Source organism: Cryptomeria japonica, chromosome 5 (genome assembly GCF_030272615.1).
Source record: "Cryptomeria japonica chromosome 5, Sugi_1.0, whole genome shotgun sequence".
Lineage (NCBI taxonomy): Eukaryota > Viridiplantae > Streptophyta > Pinopsida > Cupressales > Cupressaceae > Cryptomeria > Cryptomeria japonica.
Window position 1 is genome coordinate 105,479,833 of NC_081409.1, and position 23,346 is coordinate 105,503,178.

The 23,346-nt window shown below is 35.0% G+C and overlaps 1 protein-coding gene across 1 annotated transcript in view; it reads left to right on the plus strand.

Annotated features, from left to right (window-relative positions):
• The first annotated feature begins 2,997 nt into the window (after nucleotides 1-2,997).
• Nucleotides 2,998-23,346, plus strand: part of LOC131067393 (uncharacterized protein At5g49945) — a 56,794-nt gene continuing 36,445 nt past the window's right edge. The window contains exons 1-2 of the mRNA XM_058002374.2: nucleotides 2,998-3,992; nucleotides 14,020-14,331. Coding sequence (XP_057858357.2) covers nucleotides 3,216-3,992; nucleotides 14,020-14,331 — 1,089 coding nt within the window. The 5' untranslated portion in view covers nucleotides 2,998-3,215. The remainder of the gene's footprint in view (nucleotides 3,993-14,019; nucleotides 14,332-23,346) is intronic.

Sequence of the window (23,346 nt, forward strand, 5' to 3'; positions counted from 1 at the left end):
AAACAAATTGTCTACACTCCAGGTTTGAAACCACCTGATTTGCCAAAATATGTTGTTGTTCTTTTCAAACATTATACTGGGCCTTCATGGGATCCACAAAATGCAAAACATGTCCCAATTCCACCAATTACTAGAGGAACCCAAACACAAATTCCACTAGCAATGACATGGGGCATTACAATTCACAAATCACAGGGCTTGACATTAGACTTTGCCACAGTTGACATCGGCAAAACAAAGAAACAAGGCCTGACATTCACAACCCTTTCAAGAGTAAAAGCAATTGAACATCTACGTATACAACCAGACTTCAGTTACCAAAGGTACTCCTAATTGAAAGGTGCAACATCAACAGTACTTCGAAAGGCAGAGGAAGCTCGGTTGCTGGAGCTTTCACACAACACAGAACAAGCATACCTACAGAACAAACAGAATCAGGTATGCAAATCAAATCTTCATTGTGTTTTCATGTATTGTATTTCTTCTTTTCACTGTATCATCACAAAACAATATTTCTACTTCCTAGGATCGACAACACAATGAATGACTGTAGAAGTAAAGAGCCCTTTTGCATGGACCAAGTTTGCAAGGAAAAAGGTACACACGTAACACCTACTCCCTATTCGAAAATTTCGTTCCTTTCATGTACTATTACAAGATTCTCTCTTCCACATCACTTGTTCAAAACATTTAATACTAACTAATGATGTACTGATACAAGATTCTTCACAGGCATTATACTTTAACAGGTATTACACATATAATGGTTTGTCATGCTACCAAGTTCAGTAATTTAAAGGTATGTAACAATCTTCAAATTTCCTGTCCTCTACTTTCACGTTTCTTACTTTGTTCATGTTCTCTAACTGTTCACAGTTTTCACCAATCACAAAACAATATTTCTACTTTCCAGGATCTACAACACAATGAATGACTATAGAAGTGAAGAGCCCTTTCGCATGCCCCAAGTCTCCAAGAAAAACAGTACAAACGTAACACTTACTCCCTATTCAACAATTTCGTTCCTTTCATGTACTATTACAAGATTCTGTATTCCATATCACCTGTTCGATACATTTGATATTAACTAATGATGTACTAATACAAGATTCTTCACAACGATTATTCTTTAACAGGTTTTAACAAATATAATGGTTTGTGATGCTATTTACTCACTGCAACACTATTTACAATTGGTAAGCATTATACTGAGTACTAATACAACACTCTCTCTACCATTTTACTTGTTCAATAGATTTAATATTAACTAATAATGTAAAAATGTAAGATTCTTCTTTAACTGCACCTCTTTCATTTCACAGGTTTTACAGTTTATGAACATTAACTTTCAAAAATAACAAGAACCAATACACCAAGTTCAGTAATTTGAAGGTATGTAACACTCTTCAAATTTTCTGTCCTCTACTTTCAGGTTCCTTGCTTTGTTCATGTTCTCTAACTGTTCACAGTTTTCACCACTTCCAGTTCCCAACAGACCTGTTCAATTTTACACATTTATTTGTTATTTTAGGGTATCGTGTGCCTGTAGGATTGTTACTTTGGGTATGATACTTTGATAGGTATTTAGATTTTGACCATTCTGTTGTTAATAAAATTATAGTTTAACTTATAAGTGTTTTTCGCTATGCTTCCCAACAGATTATGTCTTTAATGATGTCTTTAATGATTTTGTCCTCGAGGCTGTGCACGGATCACAACATCATTTATGCGTGTTTGCAACCTTACAATGTAATCTGTTGTGTTGTTCATGCCAATATTTCACGCTGCAATTTTCACTCTGCAAATGTTTCCATAGATTGGAGGATTTTGTTCTCGTTGTGACTCTTTTACTGGTTACGTTTGCTTCTCGTTATCACTATTTTACTTGGCTTCCTTATGAACTTAATGCCGCTAATGGTTTGAAGTTGCAAGGTAACATTCCATTTTATTTATAAAAGTTTTTGTTATGTATTACCTTTTGTTTATAAACTATTTATTTTCTCCTACCATGTGTTTGCAGGGTTCCTGCTTTGTTTCTGTTACTTAACTGTTTGTGGGTGTCACTACTTGCAGTTTGCAAGCAATTTTCAAGGCTATTCTGTCTGCTGCAAGCAGTGAAAGGTTTCAATTTGCAAGGTAGATTCTTGTACTTTTGGTTTTCAATCTATAAAGTACCTATTACTTTCTCAAGGTTTTGAATCTAACAACCAGTCCCACTTTCAGGTTCTCTTCACTGCAAAAAAAACCTTACATTGCCTCACAACAAAGAACTACTCACATGCAACATACAGGAAACTCCAATTCTGCAATTACACATTCATCAGGTATTACATTACTAAAAAATACTATCTTTCAAATTTTCAAGATTTTCAAAGTTTTTAACTTCACAAAATTTTTATATATTCCAAAACTAACATATATAAATGAAAAAATGATGCAGGTCTTTCATCATATACATCACATGCATTTCAACAAAAGGCTATATAACATGCTACTCTTACCAGCATGGGGGATGGAGGGTGGATAACAACAAGACTCTGGGTCCAACAAAAAAAATTGGTTGGAAATACTATAACCTACAAAAAAAAATACATAATTATATTCATAACATATTCTTCAAGTACATCATGTTGCATACACCAGCATGGGGGATGGTGGGTGGAAATTTTAAAATTTGGGAACAACCATTGGTTGGGATATGTACACAAATAATTAACTCCTTCACTTTAATAAAAATTTGTTATTCAGTTATTGAAGGCTTTTACACTTAACTAAACTGTATCATTCATTCATTCTCCTTAACAATCACACCTATTGACCTTCTGTTGAAGGCACTTCCCCTGCAACTGCTAGTTTTAGTGAGTTCTACCATATTGATCTCCTGCTATACATCTTGACTAAGAGTTGATTGATCTTGTCCTAGTCAAATAAACCATAAATGAAAAATAAATTCACAAAACACATTTAATTCTGTCCAACACTCCAAAGTCCAAACTACAAAATCATAGCTCCGAAGGGACCCACCTCAACTCCTTGTAGGCTTTTCGCCATTACAATCTCAAGATCATAACCAACAACAACCAGTTTGAAGTTCCCTACAACGATTCAGTGCGAACCACACAACAAAACATCTGTGTCATACATGCTATATATAACCCCAATATTTATTCGCAGGTAGTATTTTGTCAACAAAATTCACCTGTCTTTCTCATCTAATGGCGAAGCGCCGAGGACTTTTCACAGGTGGAAGCGGAGGAGTTTTCCCAGCTTTCATGGCGGCCTTGCTTCTGCGGCCTGACCCGCGGACCCTTTGGTGGTACATAGCCCTGCTGTCAGCACTGGCCTTGCTAGGCCAAGAAATTGCTCGCTCCTCCGCTTACGCCGCCGAGTTCGAAGGTTTTGAGGGCGAATCTGATGAGCTCGATGACGAAATTTCCGCTCCAGAATTCACTTCCAGAAAACCCACACCTCCCCCGATCAAGCTCACACAATCCGGGTTCGAAACCGACCGCGGTCCTCCTCAAGAAGAACAAAGCACCGACACCACCCAAAACCCTGAAGCCCCAGAAAGCATAAATCCCCCGCAGGCCGGCAAGCCTATGCCTTCTCGTTCTCCCTACGACTTCTGGGATGAGGATGAGTTCGAGGGCCTTCCTACAGACACGCAAACCCTAACTGCAAATCCTCACCCTAAGGCTGAGTCTAAACCAAGCCCTAAGGCTTCTCCTCGTCCTCCTGCGGGACCTCAGTCGTATTACATCGAGTTCTTCTGCGTAACTTTCTTGATCGCGTTCGCTGTCAATTTTTTTCTTGGGAGGCGGGAGAATGAAAAGATTGCGCTCGCCTGGGCGGCGCAGTTTGCCACGAAGGACGGGATTTTTGAGAAGAATTTTAGTCTGTTGGGCACAGGGGATGGCAATGATACACCTCTCTTACTTAAGGAGGGGCAGAATGTTTTCAAGTTCTATGCCAGCGGTCGCCGTTACTGCCAGGTAGGAAGAGTTCTGCAGAACTGTGTACTATCTATTAATTCTGAGATTTGGTTACCGGCAGGTGGTGAGAGTTATGCACTATCCTTTTAGTTTGAGATTTTGTTACTTCCAGGTAAGGGAGAGTTTAAAAACAATTATGCTTGCGGTTTCTTATAATTTTGAGGTTGTTAAGCCGCAGGTAGTGGAAATTTCGAAGAGTTAGGTGTTATATTTTAATTTTCATACTTTTTTACTAGCAGATAGGGAGAGCGTTAGAACATTATGCGCTCTTTCATATAAGATTTTTTTATTTCAGAAAGGTACAGTTTTAAAGAACACGTGCTATCTTTTAATTATGAGATTTTGCTTAAACTGTGGGTGTGTTTATGGATACTACTTTAGGTTACACTACTCCAAGGTAGAAAGAATTTGAAAGAATTATGCGAAAATCTTTTATTGTTGAGATTTGTCCTGCTTTTATGTACTTGATAAATCTTGGGTGAAAGTATATGAATCTCATTTTACGCTATGCTTCATTGCATATTACCGCAACTCAACAATTTCGGATTTGGAAACCCCACTTCGGTCAAGGCCTTAGCTTGGGTGATTATACGGATCCCATTGTAGGCCACACGTCATTTCATGGTATTGACACCCTGACTTGGTTAACATGGATCCAGAAAGCCAACTTTGGGCAAGGCTTTAGACTCAGCCTACAGAATTGACAGAAATTTGGCATATACTAGCAGTAAAAAATTTGATCTCAACGATTGATTAAATTGATCTAGATTGTCAAAAATGAATTGTCCATGCTGCAAATCCTATTTTATTTCCCTAATGGGTGTTGCAAAACAGAAATTGAGATGCTAAATGGAGTGAGGCAGCTTGCTGGATTCAAGGTTTTGTCTTTATTTTTGGGTGCTTTATGATTGAGTTAGTCTCGTATTGGTACAGCTTGATTGGGTAGGTCTTAGTTGCTTATGCACAGGGTGAGCTTCCCTAGGACTTGCTTAGTCTCAAAAATCTTGGCCTTTTTTCCTTTCTATATATGGGATGGGGCTATAAACCTTCTACAAAAAATGCGAGGTAAAGCTTGGGTCACATTGCAATGATTTGAAAACATTTGTCATTGATATTGTGCTATTTTTGAATGAATATTTACATAAGTAAAGCTTAATTTTATAGGCTAAAATCTCAATAAATCCTTTTGTCTTTCAACTGTCTACGTCCTTTAAGATCATTTCCATCGACTTTTTTGTCTTCACTCTCTCACTTGCCTATGTATTTGAATCTTGTTTAATTTCAGCTAAATATCCATAGTTATCATACTAATTATAATGGATGTCCCTTTCAGTAACACTTAAATATTTCTCATTGCCACATACATTTCTTGTAATGTCCCCTGTTAGGGCCTGCCTGTTTCCCAATATTTAAGCATACATTATTATGCCTTAAATCAGATTATTAAAACTAGGGAACAATTAGTATTCATAATATTACTATATTTAAGCTCCCAATCCTTTCCTAATTATCAACCCTAATGGAGGATGGGGAATTACTTGTTAGGGCACTAGGAAACCATTCTCTGCAAATAGGTCCAAGGGTTTCAGGAACACCCGTCCATACCACCTCTTGGACTCACCTATTTTGGGATGGAATCACTACCCTCCTAACAAAACCAACCTAGCCCCATGAGGGAAAATAAAGAATGATTGAGGATTAGGTCTTTATATGCTAATCTCTCATGCATTATGAATAACTATGTAAATAAATGAAACTAAGAATAATTGTCAAATAAGTTTGATTCTCCTATTGTTAACAAATATAAATCTTATTGGCATTATCACTGTTATACGTATATATAGGAATTAATGAAGCAGTCTATTTTATAGGCCATAAATCTGTCACTAATTCCCAGTAGAATTCAAATATAATATTCTGTAATAATCATTAAGTTTATAGAAGAGATACTGCATACCAATCTGCTGTCACAATAATGATTGCAATAATCTAGATGATCTGCCAGTAAATCAGTATTCTGTTTCTTCCATTCCTTCTACAATCCATGTCCTCTTATTCTTAAACCCCCCCCCTATCGCTGGGAGGTTGTGTCTTTTTGGGTGGACATCCCTTCTTGAAGGGTGGCATCTCTTCCTTGTGTGACCGCTGCTTAACCGCTGTCTCAATAAACTGTTTCATTAATTCAATCTAACTTTAACAACATATTCCATCTGCTCTTAACATGTTTCTTATACTTAATAAATAATATGATTACCAAGTGTGGGGATCGCTGTTACAATGAGAGGAGCGAACCATATCATATTCTCATTCCTTTGACCGGTTGTAATGATGAAGACTTTTTATGATTTGAAATTGTGAAGTCTTACAATACTGTAAGACAATTTCAATGATTGGTTTGCTGTTCACTACATATCAAATTGGGGGCATGACATTTCTATTATATGAAAAGTTTTTGCAATTCTTTTTGAAGCCTTATTTTTTGTTTAAATAAACCTTGATGGAGATCACAAGCCCAATTGAGATGATATGTGAGCTTGCACCACACTCTTTGTTATTGAGATTTCCTAAGCATGGGCTGCACACTATTGCACACTACAATCATTATACCTCAATATTATCACACAACTGCTGGAGTAACACCACAATAGAGGGAATATGAACTCTTGCTGCACTCTTCGGATTGCATCACACATCACTGTTGTATGGCTAGCCTTTGGATTTTTAAGCTTGTTAATATTAGAATAATGTATTGTTTCTTTAATGGTCATCTAGTCATCTTAGTTAGTTTAGGTAGTTTCTATTTTGGTTTCAGTTCACAATTGTTTCTTTTAGAAACATCATCTTTGTAAATCTATATAAGGAGACTTCGTCTCCATTGTTTAATACAACATTGAATATTTTAATATGGTATCAGAGCAGGTCGATGGGTTTCTTTAAGGTTTGGTTTCAATAAAAAATTGTGGTTTTCCTAAATAACTTTTAGAAGTTATTTGAGATGTTTTTTCTTTGTTTTTTTTAACAAGGAAAATCGATTTTGTTTTTTCTTGCAATTCGAGGGTTTTCCTCTGTTGTCTGTGGCTCTGTATGTTATTTGTGGCTCTGTAGCTTTTCTAGTGGAAGTTTTTTGGGTTGCGTTACTTTCCTGCAGATCATGGCGTTAAGTCTGTGATTCATTTTGGTTTTTTTGGTTTTTCTCATTGGTTTTTTTCACGTGGTTTTTTTGGGTGATGGTGGCGGATTGTTTTTGGCCTACGTGATGGATTTCAGATGGCCCATTTTTTTTCTGGTGACAATTTTCAGGCGGCAGCGGGGTTTATTTTTTGGTCGCGATTTTCTGGTGGCGGGGGGATTTTCTAACCCTGCGTCTTTTATCAACCGGATTCCTGCAGTTTTTCCTGCTCCTGACCCACGTTGGGATTTCTGGGCTGCGTTTTTTCTGTGCTGGCTGGCGATTTCTTTTTCATGACCCTGTGTTTTGTGTGTTGGGCTTCTCCAAATCTGCGAACGGATTTTAGCTTGTGCGACGATTTTTTGGCTGCAGTTTAAGTTGGTAAGGGTTTATTAATTTTTTTCCCATAAAAAAATATTTAGTGGGTTTATAATTTTGTCCCTTAAAAAATTATTTGGTGGGTTTTAATAATTTTTTTTCCACAAAAAATATTCATGGGTTTTAATATTTTTTTTGGAGGGTTTATAATTTTTGTCCATAAAAAACTATTGGGGGTTCTGTGCGATTTTTTGCCTTAAAAATCATTTTGTAAAAGGGTTTACCACTTTTCCTAAAACGAAGTTTTGTATTGTGGGTTTTGATCGATTTTTCTTTTTTCATCTAAAAAAATTGTGTTAGGTTTCGATTGATTTTTCTCCTCAAAATCATGGCTATAGGTGTTCCTATCTTAGGTTTTCTCCGTTTTTTTCCAAAAAATCGATGCTTTGTAATCTTCAGTTTTTGGGTTTGGCGATTTTTTTCTCAAAAGTCGTGGCTTCTTGCAGTCTGTTTTGGGGTGTTGTGCTCATTTGCAAAAGTTTGTTGCCGTATTTTTGACACAGTGGAGGGTTTGCTGATTTCTCCTCAAAATCATGGTTTTGGATTATGCGGCTGTTCTCAGCATCTTTGGCTGCAAGGAGGGACGACTTTGTTACCCAACGTAAGGTTGGATGATTTGTGGTGATATCCAGAAGTTTTGTAGATTCTGGGAGGATCAGTGCAAGGCTCTTGTCGCAAAGTGTTCTAAGAAGAAGGGAGCAGCCTTCTCTTTTTCTCTTAGTAGTTAGAACAATGATTGTTAAGGGAGTATTAGAATAATGTATTTTTTCTTTAATGGTCATCTAGTCATCTTAGTTAGTTTAGTTTATTTCTATTCTGGCTTCACTTCACGATTGTTTCTTTTATAAACATCGTCTTTGTAAATCTATATAAGGAGGCTTCGTCTCCATTGTTTAATACAACATCGAATATTTTAATAGTTAAAATATTTGATACATAGCTCTTTTTATAAAGTGACATCCATCCATGCAATTTCAATTGCTTCAAGTAGAGCTTCATGAGCATAGATACATATACAACTATTTTGCATGCGTCATATATGAGTACGACATTCATAAATATTAAAAACAAATATTATTATATATAACACTAATTTCGAATGCTCCTATAAGCTATAAGAGGATATTTAAATCACTTGAGAAGTAAGATAGACTCATTGGCAATTTCTACCATATTCCATAATATTTATACTTATAGATATAATTTTGTCGTCAAAATAATTACATCAAATCTCATGCTATAAAAAATGTTATTACTATTCTCTTGAATTTGGACTACCACATCATCACATCTTCAATATTCTTTTGAGAGTCGAGATGGTTGGATTGAGTACAATCTCCATCTACTCTCTTAGGAGTACTACATCATCTATATTCTTTGAAGAGTCGTAATGTCCCCATTTCCCACATGATCATTTAGGTTAGTTTCCTAGCGTATTTTTATTCTCGTTGGGCTATAATGAGAAATTATAAAGGAATAAATTAATTATTATAAAATTGTCTTAATAAATTAAACTATAAATATAACTTTATTTAATTAATTTAATTAAAGTGACAAATAAGAATAAATTAAATATTATAAAGTCACTTTATTAAATAAAGTTTCTTCTAGAAGCTTTAAGGAGGTTAAATAAGTTCTTTCTAAAAGATCCAGCTAAACCTTTAAAAAGAGATGAGAGCAAGTCATTTGGACATCCTGGTTTTGATATTTTCTATCATATAATTTTGGTGAGCTTGTTCTGCAGGTTCAACGTGTTCCAGGACGAAAACCCAATTCCATCTATTGGTGGATTTACTTTGGAATTCACATTGTGCTTCATTGATTAGTTTGAGGAGTTTATGGGTGTTTTAAAGAGTTATATTTCTGCAAGTTGGCATTGGAGGAGATGTCTTATTTATGCTGAAGAGATTCATCTACAAATTTATGAAGATTTGCAGGCAAATGTAAATTTGTGAGTTTCTTGGAGATCTATTTGAAGATTTAATGATTTTTGGATGCATGCTATAGTAACCCATACTCGCTAGTCGCTACAGTAGTTTGTATAGCTTTAGTGTCATGCTATAGTACTAGGTCAATTTCAATTTATTTTTTAGGGTTTTAGATGAAGTTTATTGTAATGTCCCTTTTGGGAAAATTATTGTATTTTGCCCTAAAACCACAATTTCGAGTATGGGTTACTATAGCAATAATAAACATTACAATAAACATCACAGTGGCTAAGCAATAATATCAAGAAATTGACGGTAAATCATAAGCAATAATATCATATATCACAATAATCATTAGTAAACATCATGATATACGTAAATATCATTCATATTGAAATCCCAAATAAGCAATAGCCATTTCGAACATCTACATTTTGAACACCTTGCCCTCAATGAACATGAACAATCTACAAAACATTTAATGTCTTTGACACCATGTAAGATTCACCTTTGATGTAGATTGAGAACTCGGTCCAAGTCCTAGGTGAGAGAAGCATGTCATGCTAGCAAGAAGCAAAAAGACAACATTACAAGAAATTGACGGTAGCTAAGCAACATTACAAGAAATTGACGGTAAATCATAAGCAATAATATCATATATCACAATAATCATTAGTAAACATCATGATATACGTAAATATCATTCATATTGAAATCCCAAATAAGCAATAGCCATTTCGAACATCTACATTTTGAACACCTTGCCCTCAATGAACATGAACAATCTACAAAACATTTAATGTCTTTGACACCATGTAAGATTCACCTTTGATGTAGATTGAGAACTCGGTCCAAGTCCTAGGTGAGAGAAGCATGTCATGCTAGCAAGAAGCAAAAAGACAACATAGGTTGCTGAATGCAAATATATCAGCTATTCCAAACAAGGGTGCTATACACACTAGCAAAATAACAAGATAGCATGATTCTACAATATTGTAGAATTGCAATATCACACCTTAGCTTAAGTGTGAGCAAGGTTAGTATTTATGGGAAATATTGTTACATGATGAGTTTAAACCAATAACAACTTCCAAATTAAGGTTTCTAAATGGAAATAACCATAGATGGCACACTCGCCGAAAACTCGGCGAGTGACAAAAACTCGCCGAGTTTTTGGACCTGGCGAGTAGTAATGACTTCTACTCGCCAGGAAAACTCGCCGAGTTTTTGGCGAGTTTTTGTCAAAAACTCGGCGAGTTTTTCTGGGTTAGCATAACAGCAAAAAAGGGCCAAAAATACATGCATTTTTTGTTTTTCTATATGGTTTTGGGTTGAGAAGGGGGAAACTCACTTGGAAGGGCCACCCTGAGAGCCCACTATGCCCTCAAGTAATCGCCGAGTTTTTTGGTCTGTCCATCAGGATTCATATATGGAATATAACATTTAAGTATAAGTGAAGTCACTTATACTTTAAGTTATATTCCATATATACTGTCAGGATGTTTGAGAGTGGTTTCGGACCTCCAGGAGTTATAATGCAAAATCTAGTTTTTGGAGGATTCTTCAATTTTCCAGACTTAGTCAAATTTCAGGATCCTTCGGCGATGCCCCTTGACCCCAACTTTGAGTTGAAAGTTTGAAACTATGAGTATGAATGATGAAATTTCAAATATGATGAAAGTTTGAAAGTAGTTTTAGCTAGAGCTGGGGAGAGGAAGTTGTATTTACTTTTGGTTTTACAAAAACTATTTACTATTTTGCTTCCAGCCATCAGCATTTCTCATGAGGATGCGATTTTGTAGACACTTTGCAATCAAATATATCTAGAATCAGCTTGTTTCTTTTGTGTTATCATTTATTGACTCATTGGATGCATCTTCTCATTAAATTTTGCAAAAAAAATGCATTTTTTATTAAAATTAAGCGTGTTTTTACGTTGCCGAGTTTTTCGCCGAGTTTTTCCGAGTTTTTCCCGAGTTTTCGCCGAGTTTTTTTCTCAGGGGCTTGGCGAGTCGAGCCGAGTCGCGAGTAGTTCAACTATGGAAATAACTATTTCCAATTGAGGAGTTCTAATTGGAAACAACCACTTGCAAGTTACCTCCTCGAGTGTTTACATTCCTAAGAAGGAGATAATACCTACCTAAGCATAAAGCTTCTTGACTAGAAGTCCATATAAGCAAAGCTTATTTTAATGCACATAGTTAACCTAGGATAATAAATAAATGCGAAAAAGAATATAAAGCACTAACTATAATGACCAACAATATTTGGATTTCAAGTGAGGTATGGGATGACATGAAAGTTTTTTTTCCTTTACTCTCTAGACATATCAGGAAGATTTTAGGAATATAGGGAAGATGCATGACTTAGGTTGGGAAAAGCCTTACAATATTGTTATTCATGAGTGGTAGAGATGTTTGGTGTTCGTATCACGACAAATGTGGCGACTTGTTCCTTTAAGATGTTCATACTCATAGAAAGAACAAATAGGTGTAGGGAAACAAAACGGCCCTTGTAATTAATTAATAGACAAATTATATGAATTGTTTGAAGATCCCAAGTACCTATGCTCACCCCTTTGTTCCCTTTGTTCCAATTCTTAGGCACTCGTGCTGTGTTGTAAATGGAGTGACTATATTTATTAAATTTTGGGCTTTCTTCTTATGTTTTAGCCAATTGTGTTTATGTGTATATTTTCACAAATGACTAATTTATCACATCCTTACGTTCGTGGCATGATAGACAAATTGTTTTACTTTTGGGTATCATCAAGTGCAGTGTTTGAGCTGTATCCCTACCAAATCCTATTTATACAAGTATTGCAGTATGTGCTTCAAGGGATATGGGGTGGCATATTTGGTAATGCTGACTACAAGAGTTATAATATATATTAATAAGCACATGTACATATTCATGCATGCATGTATGTGTGTGCACATGTGCGACGCATGCATATGCTTTTATAATTTGCATATACAGCTATATTTCTACATATTTACATATATGTACCATATAAATGTATATGTGTATGCCTGCATACATTCAAACTGATGTGTGTGCTTCAATCATAGAGTGTGATTAAGTTTTGGTAAGTCTTGGAGTTGAGTTTTCCAAATTGATTTCGTTTTATATACATCATATGAACTAAAACTATAAACAACCAGAATTAGGTCCATAGATTGTTATTTGCTATCTCCATTTTGAAGTGGTATGAATGGCCATAAAGAAACCTTTAAGTTACAGCTAAACTTCTTCATTGCTTCCATTTGTGCCCTCACGTGTCTGTTCTTCTTACTTTAGATAATCTACTAGGTCTGTCAGGTGGTTAAGACTCTTGGCCTAATTATTGTTTTTAAATGTGTTTTAGGAACCACTTAAACTTTAGATGTTTAGATATCTTGTTATGGGATTCCTCAATTTTTTTTTTTCAACTAACCAAAGATTTAAATGTTTTATACAAGATTTGGTGAACTCTCAAATAAAAGTTGCAAAAATTCTGGGCTATGTTTTTAAAGATTGATGAATCTATTTCATTATATCTGATCAAAAAACTTTCATTACATCTTTTAACAAATTATTTCAACACTGATTTTTAATGTATTTTAAGGAACCACATAATTTTACGAGTTCAGATATGTTGTTAGCATTCCTCAATTCCCAAGAGATAATTTAAAAATAATTTTTAATGAAAGCAAAAAATGTAGACATTTTTTTTTTCGAAGATTGTCAAATCTATTTTTCTTGCCATATTTGATCTAAATATTATTTTGACATATTGTTAGATTGATTTTACAAATTATTTTCAATGTTTTATTCTTAAAATTCTAAACGTGGTGGTATTATAGAAATATCTTTGTTTTGTGAAAAAATATAAAGTTATTGTTGAAATTGTACTTTTCTAAAATTTTAGTTTCTCAAGATGTGAAATGTGGTAACAATGTAAAATTATTTTAAAAATTTGTTTAAGATAATATCATTTTATACAAATATTGGCAAAAGCCTTTGAAATTCTTTTCATGATTGAATAATTTCAAATTCTTCTTGAATTTTGTTATAGTCTAAAACAGTATCTTTAATTTCTCTGATACTTGTAGCAACCATATAAAATTTGTTTAGATCCCAGCAGATTGTATATGAAGGCTTTAGAGACAATTTGTAACTATCTTTTCAATCCGTTTAAAATAACCTGTTTTTAAATTTTATAAAGAATATGTTCAAATTCTGCCATTTTTTAATTGTTGAATTACCATATTTTCAACGTTGGCAACAATCTCTAAATATTTTTTTAATTTGTTAAGTATTTATATGTTATCTACATTTTCTGGCAAAATGTTAAACAAAATATGTTGAATTTTGAGGCTAATAATTGCTAATGAATGGTGGCTATTGTTTTTGGAAAAAAGTTGTAACCAATCTCTCAAAGTTTTAAAGAAGATGCTTATAGAAGTTGAGCTTTATCTTTAATTCGAATGGTGAGTGTTAGTTTTAGAAAAAAATAAATAATTGCTAGCCGTTTCTTAACATCAGATGTTAAACTTTTGCCTGTTGGCAGGGATTGCTGGCCACCATGGAGCTGCAGAGCAGACATGATCTGATTTCAAGGATTTATAATTGTATTATTCCTTGCAAGGATGAGGTTAATATTGAGGTATATATGAATGATGATTGTATGGATCAGATTGTTTTTGCCTTGGCTAGAAAGAAGGAATCCAAGAGCATGCACAAAGAATGTAAAGATCTTCAGCAGTATGCAAATTTGCTTACACCACCTTCGAATCGGAAATGGGTAACTGATGAGCTGGTTGCTATCTCGGAGTCAAGGGAGGTTGCCTCTGACTTAATTCTAGATACTGTTCTAGATCAGGTAATACAAGCAAATGAGCTTTTGTTACATTGATAATTTGAAGCTGTAGATTTTCTTCATGTCATGATTAATATTTTATAAACATTACAAATATGAGATAACTAAATCATTTTCTGAGCTTGTGTTTTTTAACCAACTGTTTCCACTTTTTTTTTTTTTATTTGCAATCTTGTCATTGTTAGGTATTTTATGAGAATCAGAATTTCGAATTTGGGAGTTGTCTTTTGCTTTCATGTTTCTCTTTGCTATGCCAAAAGTAATAGGGCTATATGTTTACATCCACATCATTCCAATAAAGTACGAGTGATTTCTCTAGGTCTGGAACAAAGGTTACTGGTGTAAATTAATTTCCAATGAGTGGGTGTAGAGGCTTAGTACCATTCAATATTTAATTAATTAATATATTTTTTTAAATAATAAAAATTAGTCGTTATTAATTTTACTCAATTTTTACAACATAATTTCAATCATTCAATTATATTCCAATGTCAAATATAAGGGGACATTACAACCCCCATGTGTGCATGGTGGGAAGATAGATCTATAGAGTTTGGGGACCTCTTTGTTATCGAGTGAAGTCCTATTGAGTTTCAAAATCCCTTCGTATAGTTCAAGGGTGTTTTCCTATTGTTTGCCTCTCCTCTGCCAACTTGGTCCCTCCTCCCATCACATGCAATAAAAAAGTAGAAAAAAGTAATATTTGTTTTTACATGGGGACACATTCTTGGGTCTCTTCTAGGAATCTCTATACCCCACATGTTTTGGGGACACATGGATGCCTCTAAAATGTCCACTAGCTGTTGTTGGTTTGGAAACTACGTTACAAGGGAAAAGAGCAACATTGAGAGGAAGAGGGGGATCACCCTCATTGTCATTTGAGGTAAGTTTGTTATCCAATGTCATCAAATGTTCTGATTGTCAAATCCTTTTTTGCATTTTTTTGGTCTTTCTTTCAAAGCATCTAACGCTACAGATTTTTTCTTTTTTTTTTCTTTGCAGTCTTTTGTTTCACAAAAACAAGACAAGCAACAATGAGGGCTATTTAGTGAAGAGTTTGAGATGAACAAACAAACGAAAGAGGTGCAGTTCTTCTGGGCGTGGGAGTGTTGTAACCTGGGCCGATAATATCTAATTTAAGGGACAATTTAGTAATTATTAAAATAAAGTGTATTAAACACTAATATTAAAATAAATAGTGTTTTAAACACTAATATTAAAATAAAAAGTTTTCTAATAGTGAAAAGAACATAAAAAATATTTTTAAATACTTAAGGAAATTATATGTTTGAACCCATTTTGGAGCTACATAAGAGGGCGCTTGTAATTGTTTGAGCCATAGATGAAAAAATCTGCAAAAAAATGTTTTAACTCCTGATTTATTGCGGGTCATTTGTGGCAACGATTTAATCAGGAGAAAAACTCAAATAAATCTGTAGCAATGATTTGTCGGGTACTCTTTTACTGAATACTATCATGCAATTGATTACATAACCTTGCACCTCGCCATTTGCGAATCAATTTGTGTAACTGTGTACCTATCCACAACAAGTTAAAAATAGGTGTCCTCGAGGGATGTGGCATCTCTGTGGGAAGAATGTGAATCCTTTGGGTGTATGTGTGAGGAAAACTTCAGGATGGCATTTTTGCATGATATGGTATTTTCATGTGGAAGTCTCATGATTCTCGAACCATGTTCTTGAAGCCAAAGGTATGTTGTGAAGGCTGACAAAGTTCATCAATGTGAATGAGATGAGCTGAAAATTTGAAAGGCTTTGTGTGTAGATGCCATTGCCAGCCATTGAGCAAAATATTTATTTTATGGAAGATGTGAAGTAGCGGAGAACATTAATTCTACAGAAAGGAGATTCAAGGAATGCAAATCCTCTATAATATGTATTGAACTCAAATTCACTTAGAGGTTGCACTTATTTTTTGGTATATGATATGTATTCAACTCAAACTTTGATTTATATATGATGAAAATCAGTAATATGTTCTACAAATTCAGTGTATATGTGTGTTTTTCAAGAATATTTTAAGAAATATATATTTTCAAATCTTTGATAAATTTGCTGAGTTTTTGCCGATTTTTTCCTGATTTTATTTGTCAAGTCCCGAGTTTTCAAAAAATTTGGACCAAAAGAGTTATTGTTGAGTAAGAGTTTTTCATCTTACTTTGAACACCATATCTTGTTATCATTTTGTAGAGGAACTTTTCAAAATTTGTGCATGGTGTTTATTTTCATGTAGAGGACAAAAACACTTGGCATTTTGGAGATCTTGGAGGATGAATACCCTCTTGGATTTCTATCAATAGATTTGGAGATGAAAACCCATCTCCTTTAAGGTAATTCTATCTAGGAGTTGCTTGGAGCTTTTGGATATGCAAGCAAATTTTGGTGTTTTTTTTTTTAGAGGGTTTTATTGCTGAATTTTCAGCTGCTATCCTTTCCATGTTTAAATCCCGAGTGCCACTGATGTGGAGGAGTTGCTATTGTCATCTATTGCTGTTTTTAGGGTTTGGGACATAGCTGCATGATATTTGTTATCAATTGTTGATGTGCCAGCCATACAAGGAGATTCCATTGCTGATTACTACCCTGGTTCGCTGTCATAACATTGTTTTTAGCACCATAGCAGCATTTGCAGCCACGCTATTGGGAGTGCTTTCACTTGGGAGGGCAGTCTATCCTCATTTGTTGCTGTGATAGGGCCATTTCAGTGATTATCATTTGGGTGCACTAGCATTAAGGGGATAGTCAACATCATTAGGGCTTGCTGTAAATCTTCCATCTAGCCTTAATTGCTGTTTGTAGGCTTATTTTGAGGCTCTGCTCATTATTTTGGGTGAGCAATGGCCTTGTGGAGGAATTTTGGCTGCTGTTTGGCTGCTGCATAGCTTGTTTTTGATAGTTTACGGCTGCCATTTTTACTTCCAAACCTTGCTGCAACCTTTCCAACCAATCCACAGCAACCCAAGAGTCTGTATAGGGTTATTAACAGCCAAGGAGTGGTTGTACAAGTCTTGAAATCAGTCATTAATGCTTAGGTCTGCCAGTTGTACCACTGTATTAACTCTGTGAATGGAAATAAATCATTGTTAATTTCGAACCTGTGATTTATGTGCAGGATATCAGTTGATATAATTCTTCCAATTGTTACTAATCAAATAAAATAAGTTTTCAGAGGGTTACACGTTGATATTTGATTCAGATCTAAGTGTATTTGACACCCCATGGTTTCGTAATTGTTGACTACTTGCGATTAGGGTTTCAATATATTCATTCCAATGATATGAACATTTATACAACTATTCAGATCTGAGCACAATTGCTGTTATATAGGGTTTTGTATTGGCTGTTCATTATATATCAGTCATAAATCAGTTAGTATTTAGTGGTAATTTGACACCTACAAGTTTGATCTGCTGTACTTCATGCATTTGAAGTTGCATATCAGCCATTGATGGTTTAAAGGAAGTTTCTAGCTACTTGTTTCTGTTTTCAATTTGCTGTTTTCAGTTTTGGTTTGTTTTAAAAATAACAAAATTACAAAAAAACTAGAAATTCCATAAAATCAAAGGAGACATTACAATCTATACAATATTTTGTGCTTGTTGAAGAAGTTGAGACTTGGAGGGGATAGGGTTATACCAAAGGAAAGAGGAAGATCGCTAATGATAGGCCAAGCACAGGGATGTTGAACTGGCTCTCATGGGAAGAGATGATGCAATTGGCAACTCTTTTATGTCTATTCCATCCTATTTCATGGGGCACATTCCCCTTGTCACAAAAACATATTAGAAGAACAAACAACATTGGTTTGTCATATGCCTCTTTTGAAGAACATAGACTACATACAACCCTCCTTGATAGACAATATTTGAATGTAAGTTTGTTTGATGGAGATGCAACAAAATTGGATACAAACACGTTGCTTAATTATCATGGATGGTTGGATTGATATTATATATGGACCATGCTAGATTTTAGGTCAGACTGATAGCAATTAAACAAATGAACAGAATGAACACAGAGAACACAAGAATACCCTGGGAAAACTTTCCTCTTGAAGGTGAAAAACCCAGCAAATAATCTCAGATAATACTAGATCAGAATAAGTATGACTTTACAAGTTTGCTTCAACTCTTGAAGCAATATGAACTGTTGTTCATGAATCTGAGTTGTAATAGGACATCAACCAATCCTCAAACTGATTCGCACATGCTGGAATATGTCTCCAATATGCTGTGAATGAATTCGCAGTGCTGAATGTGGAATTCGCTGCTCAATGAGGTGATTCGCTGCCCTAGGAGGTAATTCGCTGATCTTGTTATGATTCGCTGATGAGGAGATATCATTTGCTGATTTGATTATGCTCCGCTGAAAGAAATAGTTCGCTGAATGCTTCAATTGTATGTCATGATGTATGAATGAACCTTGCATATATATGTGATCTTAGCCACCTAATTCATCCTAGGTCGGCTCACAAGGATAATCAATTAATAATAATATAATGACCTAAACTTGGCGCCCAATATAGGGTCAGCCCCATTGCATTTACAAGTTACAATGTTCAATATAGGGCTAGCCCTATCCACAAGCTACATCGCCCATTATAGGGCCAGACCAAATTACAAGTTATATTTAATTTTGCACATTTAATGTGACTAAGGCCGATAGACCCAATTAGTCACCCACAAGTGCTAGGTCGGCCCTAGAAGGAATCCGACCTAGCTACAAACATCAACATACCACTTTTCAATATGTAGCTGATTCCTATTTTTTAGAGTTGTTGATTGCTCGAGGAAGTGCAAGGATGTAAGTTTCCAAATTCAGATTTTGTGGGAGGTCATAGAGGAGGTTGAGGCCTCAAAAATTGTACAACTTATGATCAACTTAGCACGTGTTTGTAGATTAGTGGACTTAATGGTGGAGAGTGTTTACTATCATATTTTTTGAAATCCGTGTTGTGTTTATGTGGTAAAAAATACAAGTGGAGGGAAACAAAGCACACCCTATTGCTAAGTTACCAGTTCGGGTTTGAAGGTCTGGTTTGTGGGTTCGATCAATTTTTTTTTTGGATTGGGTTTGAGTTGGGTTCATCCATACAAAAACATATAAAAATCAGAAATATATACATATTTGTAGAATTAATTAAATTCAAATTACACCACCATATTAATAGTCAAATATTAGTTAAACTCGAATGTCATGATATATATTAAACTTAAAAGTTAAAAAATAATAATGTCAAGTGTCTACAATCAGCCATCATTGATCAAATATCATGTGTCATAAAAAATATCATCATAATCATCCACATTAGATGGTTTGTGTTGTGGTAAATTAGAAGAACAGCAAATAGTGCCATTGGCACCACCACTAGAAGTGGCACTAGCACTCAAGCTCACTAGGTGGCTCATAGTCATCATCAACATCAAGTGCAACAAAGTGGGTGGTGCAAGCATCCAAGTCCATACTCTTTGGCTTGATATTCCACTTCTTTGTCTCCCCTTATTTGTAGCCATTTTGTTTGTGTGTTTACAAGTTTGAACGCATATACACAAAGTCCTTCCCCTTTTTTGAGTATTGTCTATTACGCTTTATTTTGTGGATGGAGGTGTTTGTGCTCTAATTCCTCTCAGATGCAAATGAACTAGCAACCTATTAAGACAAAATTAGAGACATAAGAGTTACAAAATTTAAAAATCTAAATTATAAAATTAAAACATAAATAAAACTTAAAAGATAAAAGACCCCTTTTTTTTAATAAAACTTCCAATAAAGTTTTGATCATAAGAGGTTGCAAGGTGCGTGCATGTTTTGCCATGGAAGTACCACCAACCATGAGCATTGGCCATATACTTGTTTCGAAGAGCATCAAGATCCAATCATTGGAGCATGCAAAACCCACAAATTCAACCCTCATTGCATCTCATATGTCACGATCAATGAAGAGTTTGTGAAGTGCTACCTTGTACCCTTGAGCAACTTTAGGATCTCTATATGGGGCAACTTTTGTGGCAGCATAAAGGAGTTGAGAACTATATTATTTGGGACTCAGTGCAAAGGCAAGAAGATTCAATAGAGTGGTCATTTTGTTCCATCTCTCTAAAACGATTTGTTGTAGTTCTTCAAAGAATTTCTCTTTAGGATCTTGCTCTTTTGCATATATGATGACTTTCATCATCTCAATCATTGAGTTGATACTATCATATACCTCACTTAAACAAGGCCTATCCATATTGGTATAATGGTATAAACGGGTCTCAACAACTTGTTTGAAAATTAAAGTAAAAAAAAAATTAAAATTATTTTAGTAAATTGAAACATATTTATATTTTATCTTTACCTTCAATAGCTTCAATTTTGAGAATGTTCTATATATGCCTTGTGACACATGGTGGTTGGTGACAAACATTTGGATCTCTTCGGCCTCCCTATACACTTGTATGATCTAATCAATTTTGGTGCCATTTTTTTGTAGCATTAGGTCGAGGGAGAGTGGGCAGCACAAGGTTGAGGGGAGTGGACATCCCAAGGTGTCCAAGAAATGTGTGAATAACGCTCCTCAACCAATAACTAATCAACCCTATAGCTTTTGGCATTGTCAGTTATAACTTGCACAACATTTTGAGGGCCCACTTCCTCAATGGCTTGATAATGAATGTTAGCAATAAACACAACATCCTTCACCTCTTCACAATCCACTACTCTAAAAAACATTGCCTCTTTAGGGGACATTGCAATAACATTGATCAATGACTAATTTTTTGCATCTTTCCATATATCAAAAACGATGGAGACCCTTGTTTTGATCCATGAATCCTTTATGGGCTTCAAGGAGCCCTCTACAAATTTCACCTCTCTAGCCAAAAAGGTGCTATGCGCCTTTTCAAAAGTTGGACCCTTGTACCCTTTTGGAGTTTCATTAATCGATTTCACCATTTTTTCCTAATATTGTAGGTGAATGACATTGAATGCCAATACATTTGTATAGACACATATCTCTAAGTCTTGATCTACAATCTCTCTAGACCCTTTTTGAAATGCCTTTTCCAATGGTCCCTTTGATCTTTTATGTGTAGAAGCCATAGGTTGTTCTTTAGTTGTGGACAAAAATGGATGGCTCTTTGTAGGTTCAAAATAAGAAGGTGATGGAGAGGCTTTATCCCTTGAGATCCTTTCTTTAGCAAAGGATGATTTAATTGACACCTTGATGCTTGGCCTGATTTTTCTTGCTCTTCAATAAATGCCAAGACTACTTCATATAGAAGGCCTTTATCATTTGGTCTTGGTCCGCTTGGAGAAAATTTGATGCCTTGTCCAAGGATTTTACACAAATGGCCTTTCACTCGACTGTATGAGCTTGAATGTCTAGCTTTACCACTTGGAAGCTGTTGTATCATTTCAACATATTTCCGAAGGGGAGAGTTTGATTTTGTTTTGAAGCGGGGTTGGTTCTTGGAGCTAGAAATGGTTGCCATTAAAATACCTAAGACAACAAGTTAAATAAACTACACATTTGAAACAAACCAAATGGAAAAAAATCCAAAACAAAATGACAAATCGACACTTGCAAATGTGTATGAATATGACAACGACCATCTTGGAGTGTTCAATGATCAATCTTCAACTCTATTCGTGCAAATGGCAAGCAAGAAAAGTAGTTCAACAATGGAGGAAAATATTTTTGTTTTTCATTCACAATATAAAAAATGCGTTTGGTTTTGCCTTCTAGATGTTTTGTATAGCAAAATATTTTTGTTTTTCATTCACAATATAAAAAATGCGTTTGGTTTTGCCTTATTTTCTAGCATAATATTTTTGTTTTCCATTCACAATATAAAAAATGCGTTTGGTTTTGCCTTCTAGATGTTTTTTCTAGATGTTTTGTATAGCATAAATTAGGGTTGGGTGGGAGAAATTATGTTTTTGGAATTAAAACCAAATTAATAAATTAATCTCGCCAAATTTGGCGAAGGGGTGTTTCTGGGGATCGATCATGTCTTGGGTTCAACAGGATTGGACTAACATCATGTTTAGCTGGAACCTTGTTTAGGCCCATAATGGACCAGAGAATTGGACCACAAATTGGGTTTGAACCAGCTCGGTATGACCGATAACATGAGTTATGTGACTTATGTCTAAATTTAATGACAATAGAGCAAAATTGCAACTTAGACCCTAAACTAATTAAATAAGCTGAGATAGATAACCATAACCATAATTAATTGATGGAAATGAATGCGATAAGGAGTTAGCTATTTCAATGTGATTTGTTGATCTTTGTCGTTGGGTGGCTAATATGTTGTGATGGATGCAATAAAGTTTAGATATGATACCTAAATGACATGCAAACAACAAAGACATATTTGATACCAATGTATCTGAGACCAATTTGTTCTAGCAATCTAGTCCTCATGGTGCTAATAAATCTTGTAGGTGTTGAAATGAACCCGAGTCCTATATACTTTTGATAGTCAAATACATTCAAAATATAAATTGTTCTAGAGATGTAAGTTTAGTAAAAAATACAGAGTATTGACTGTTTATTATGAAAATCAGACTAATTAGATACATCCACCTAGTAAACATTGAAATCTTAGACCTTGATATTATATAAAAGGGATAGTCTCATTTTAGGTAATCGATTTTGATTTTTACTGGGGCATTAGACAACAAATATGAAATTGCAAACTCATATCTTTTGATAGCTGAGCAGCCTTAATTTGAATTTGGGTGAGTATTAGGTCGATACGATACCTTGGAAGTGGCGCCACTCTTTCATTGGCTTCCTCGTTTGTGTCTTCCTTGGCACAATGAATCTTGTTCAATTAGCTGTGAGCCTCAATGTTTGTAGCGATTCGGTCCCAAACGCTTGGGGTATTGCTTAGTTCTTATGGATATTCGCCCTCCCTTAAATTTGTGCACCATGGATGGTCTCTATGGATGGCCTCTTAGTGGTTTGTGCACTATAACATCATAGTTGCCACATCCAACTTAATCCCAC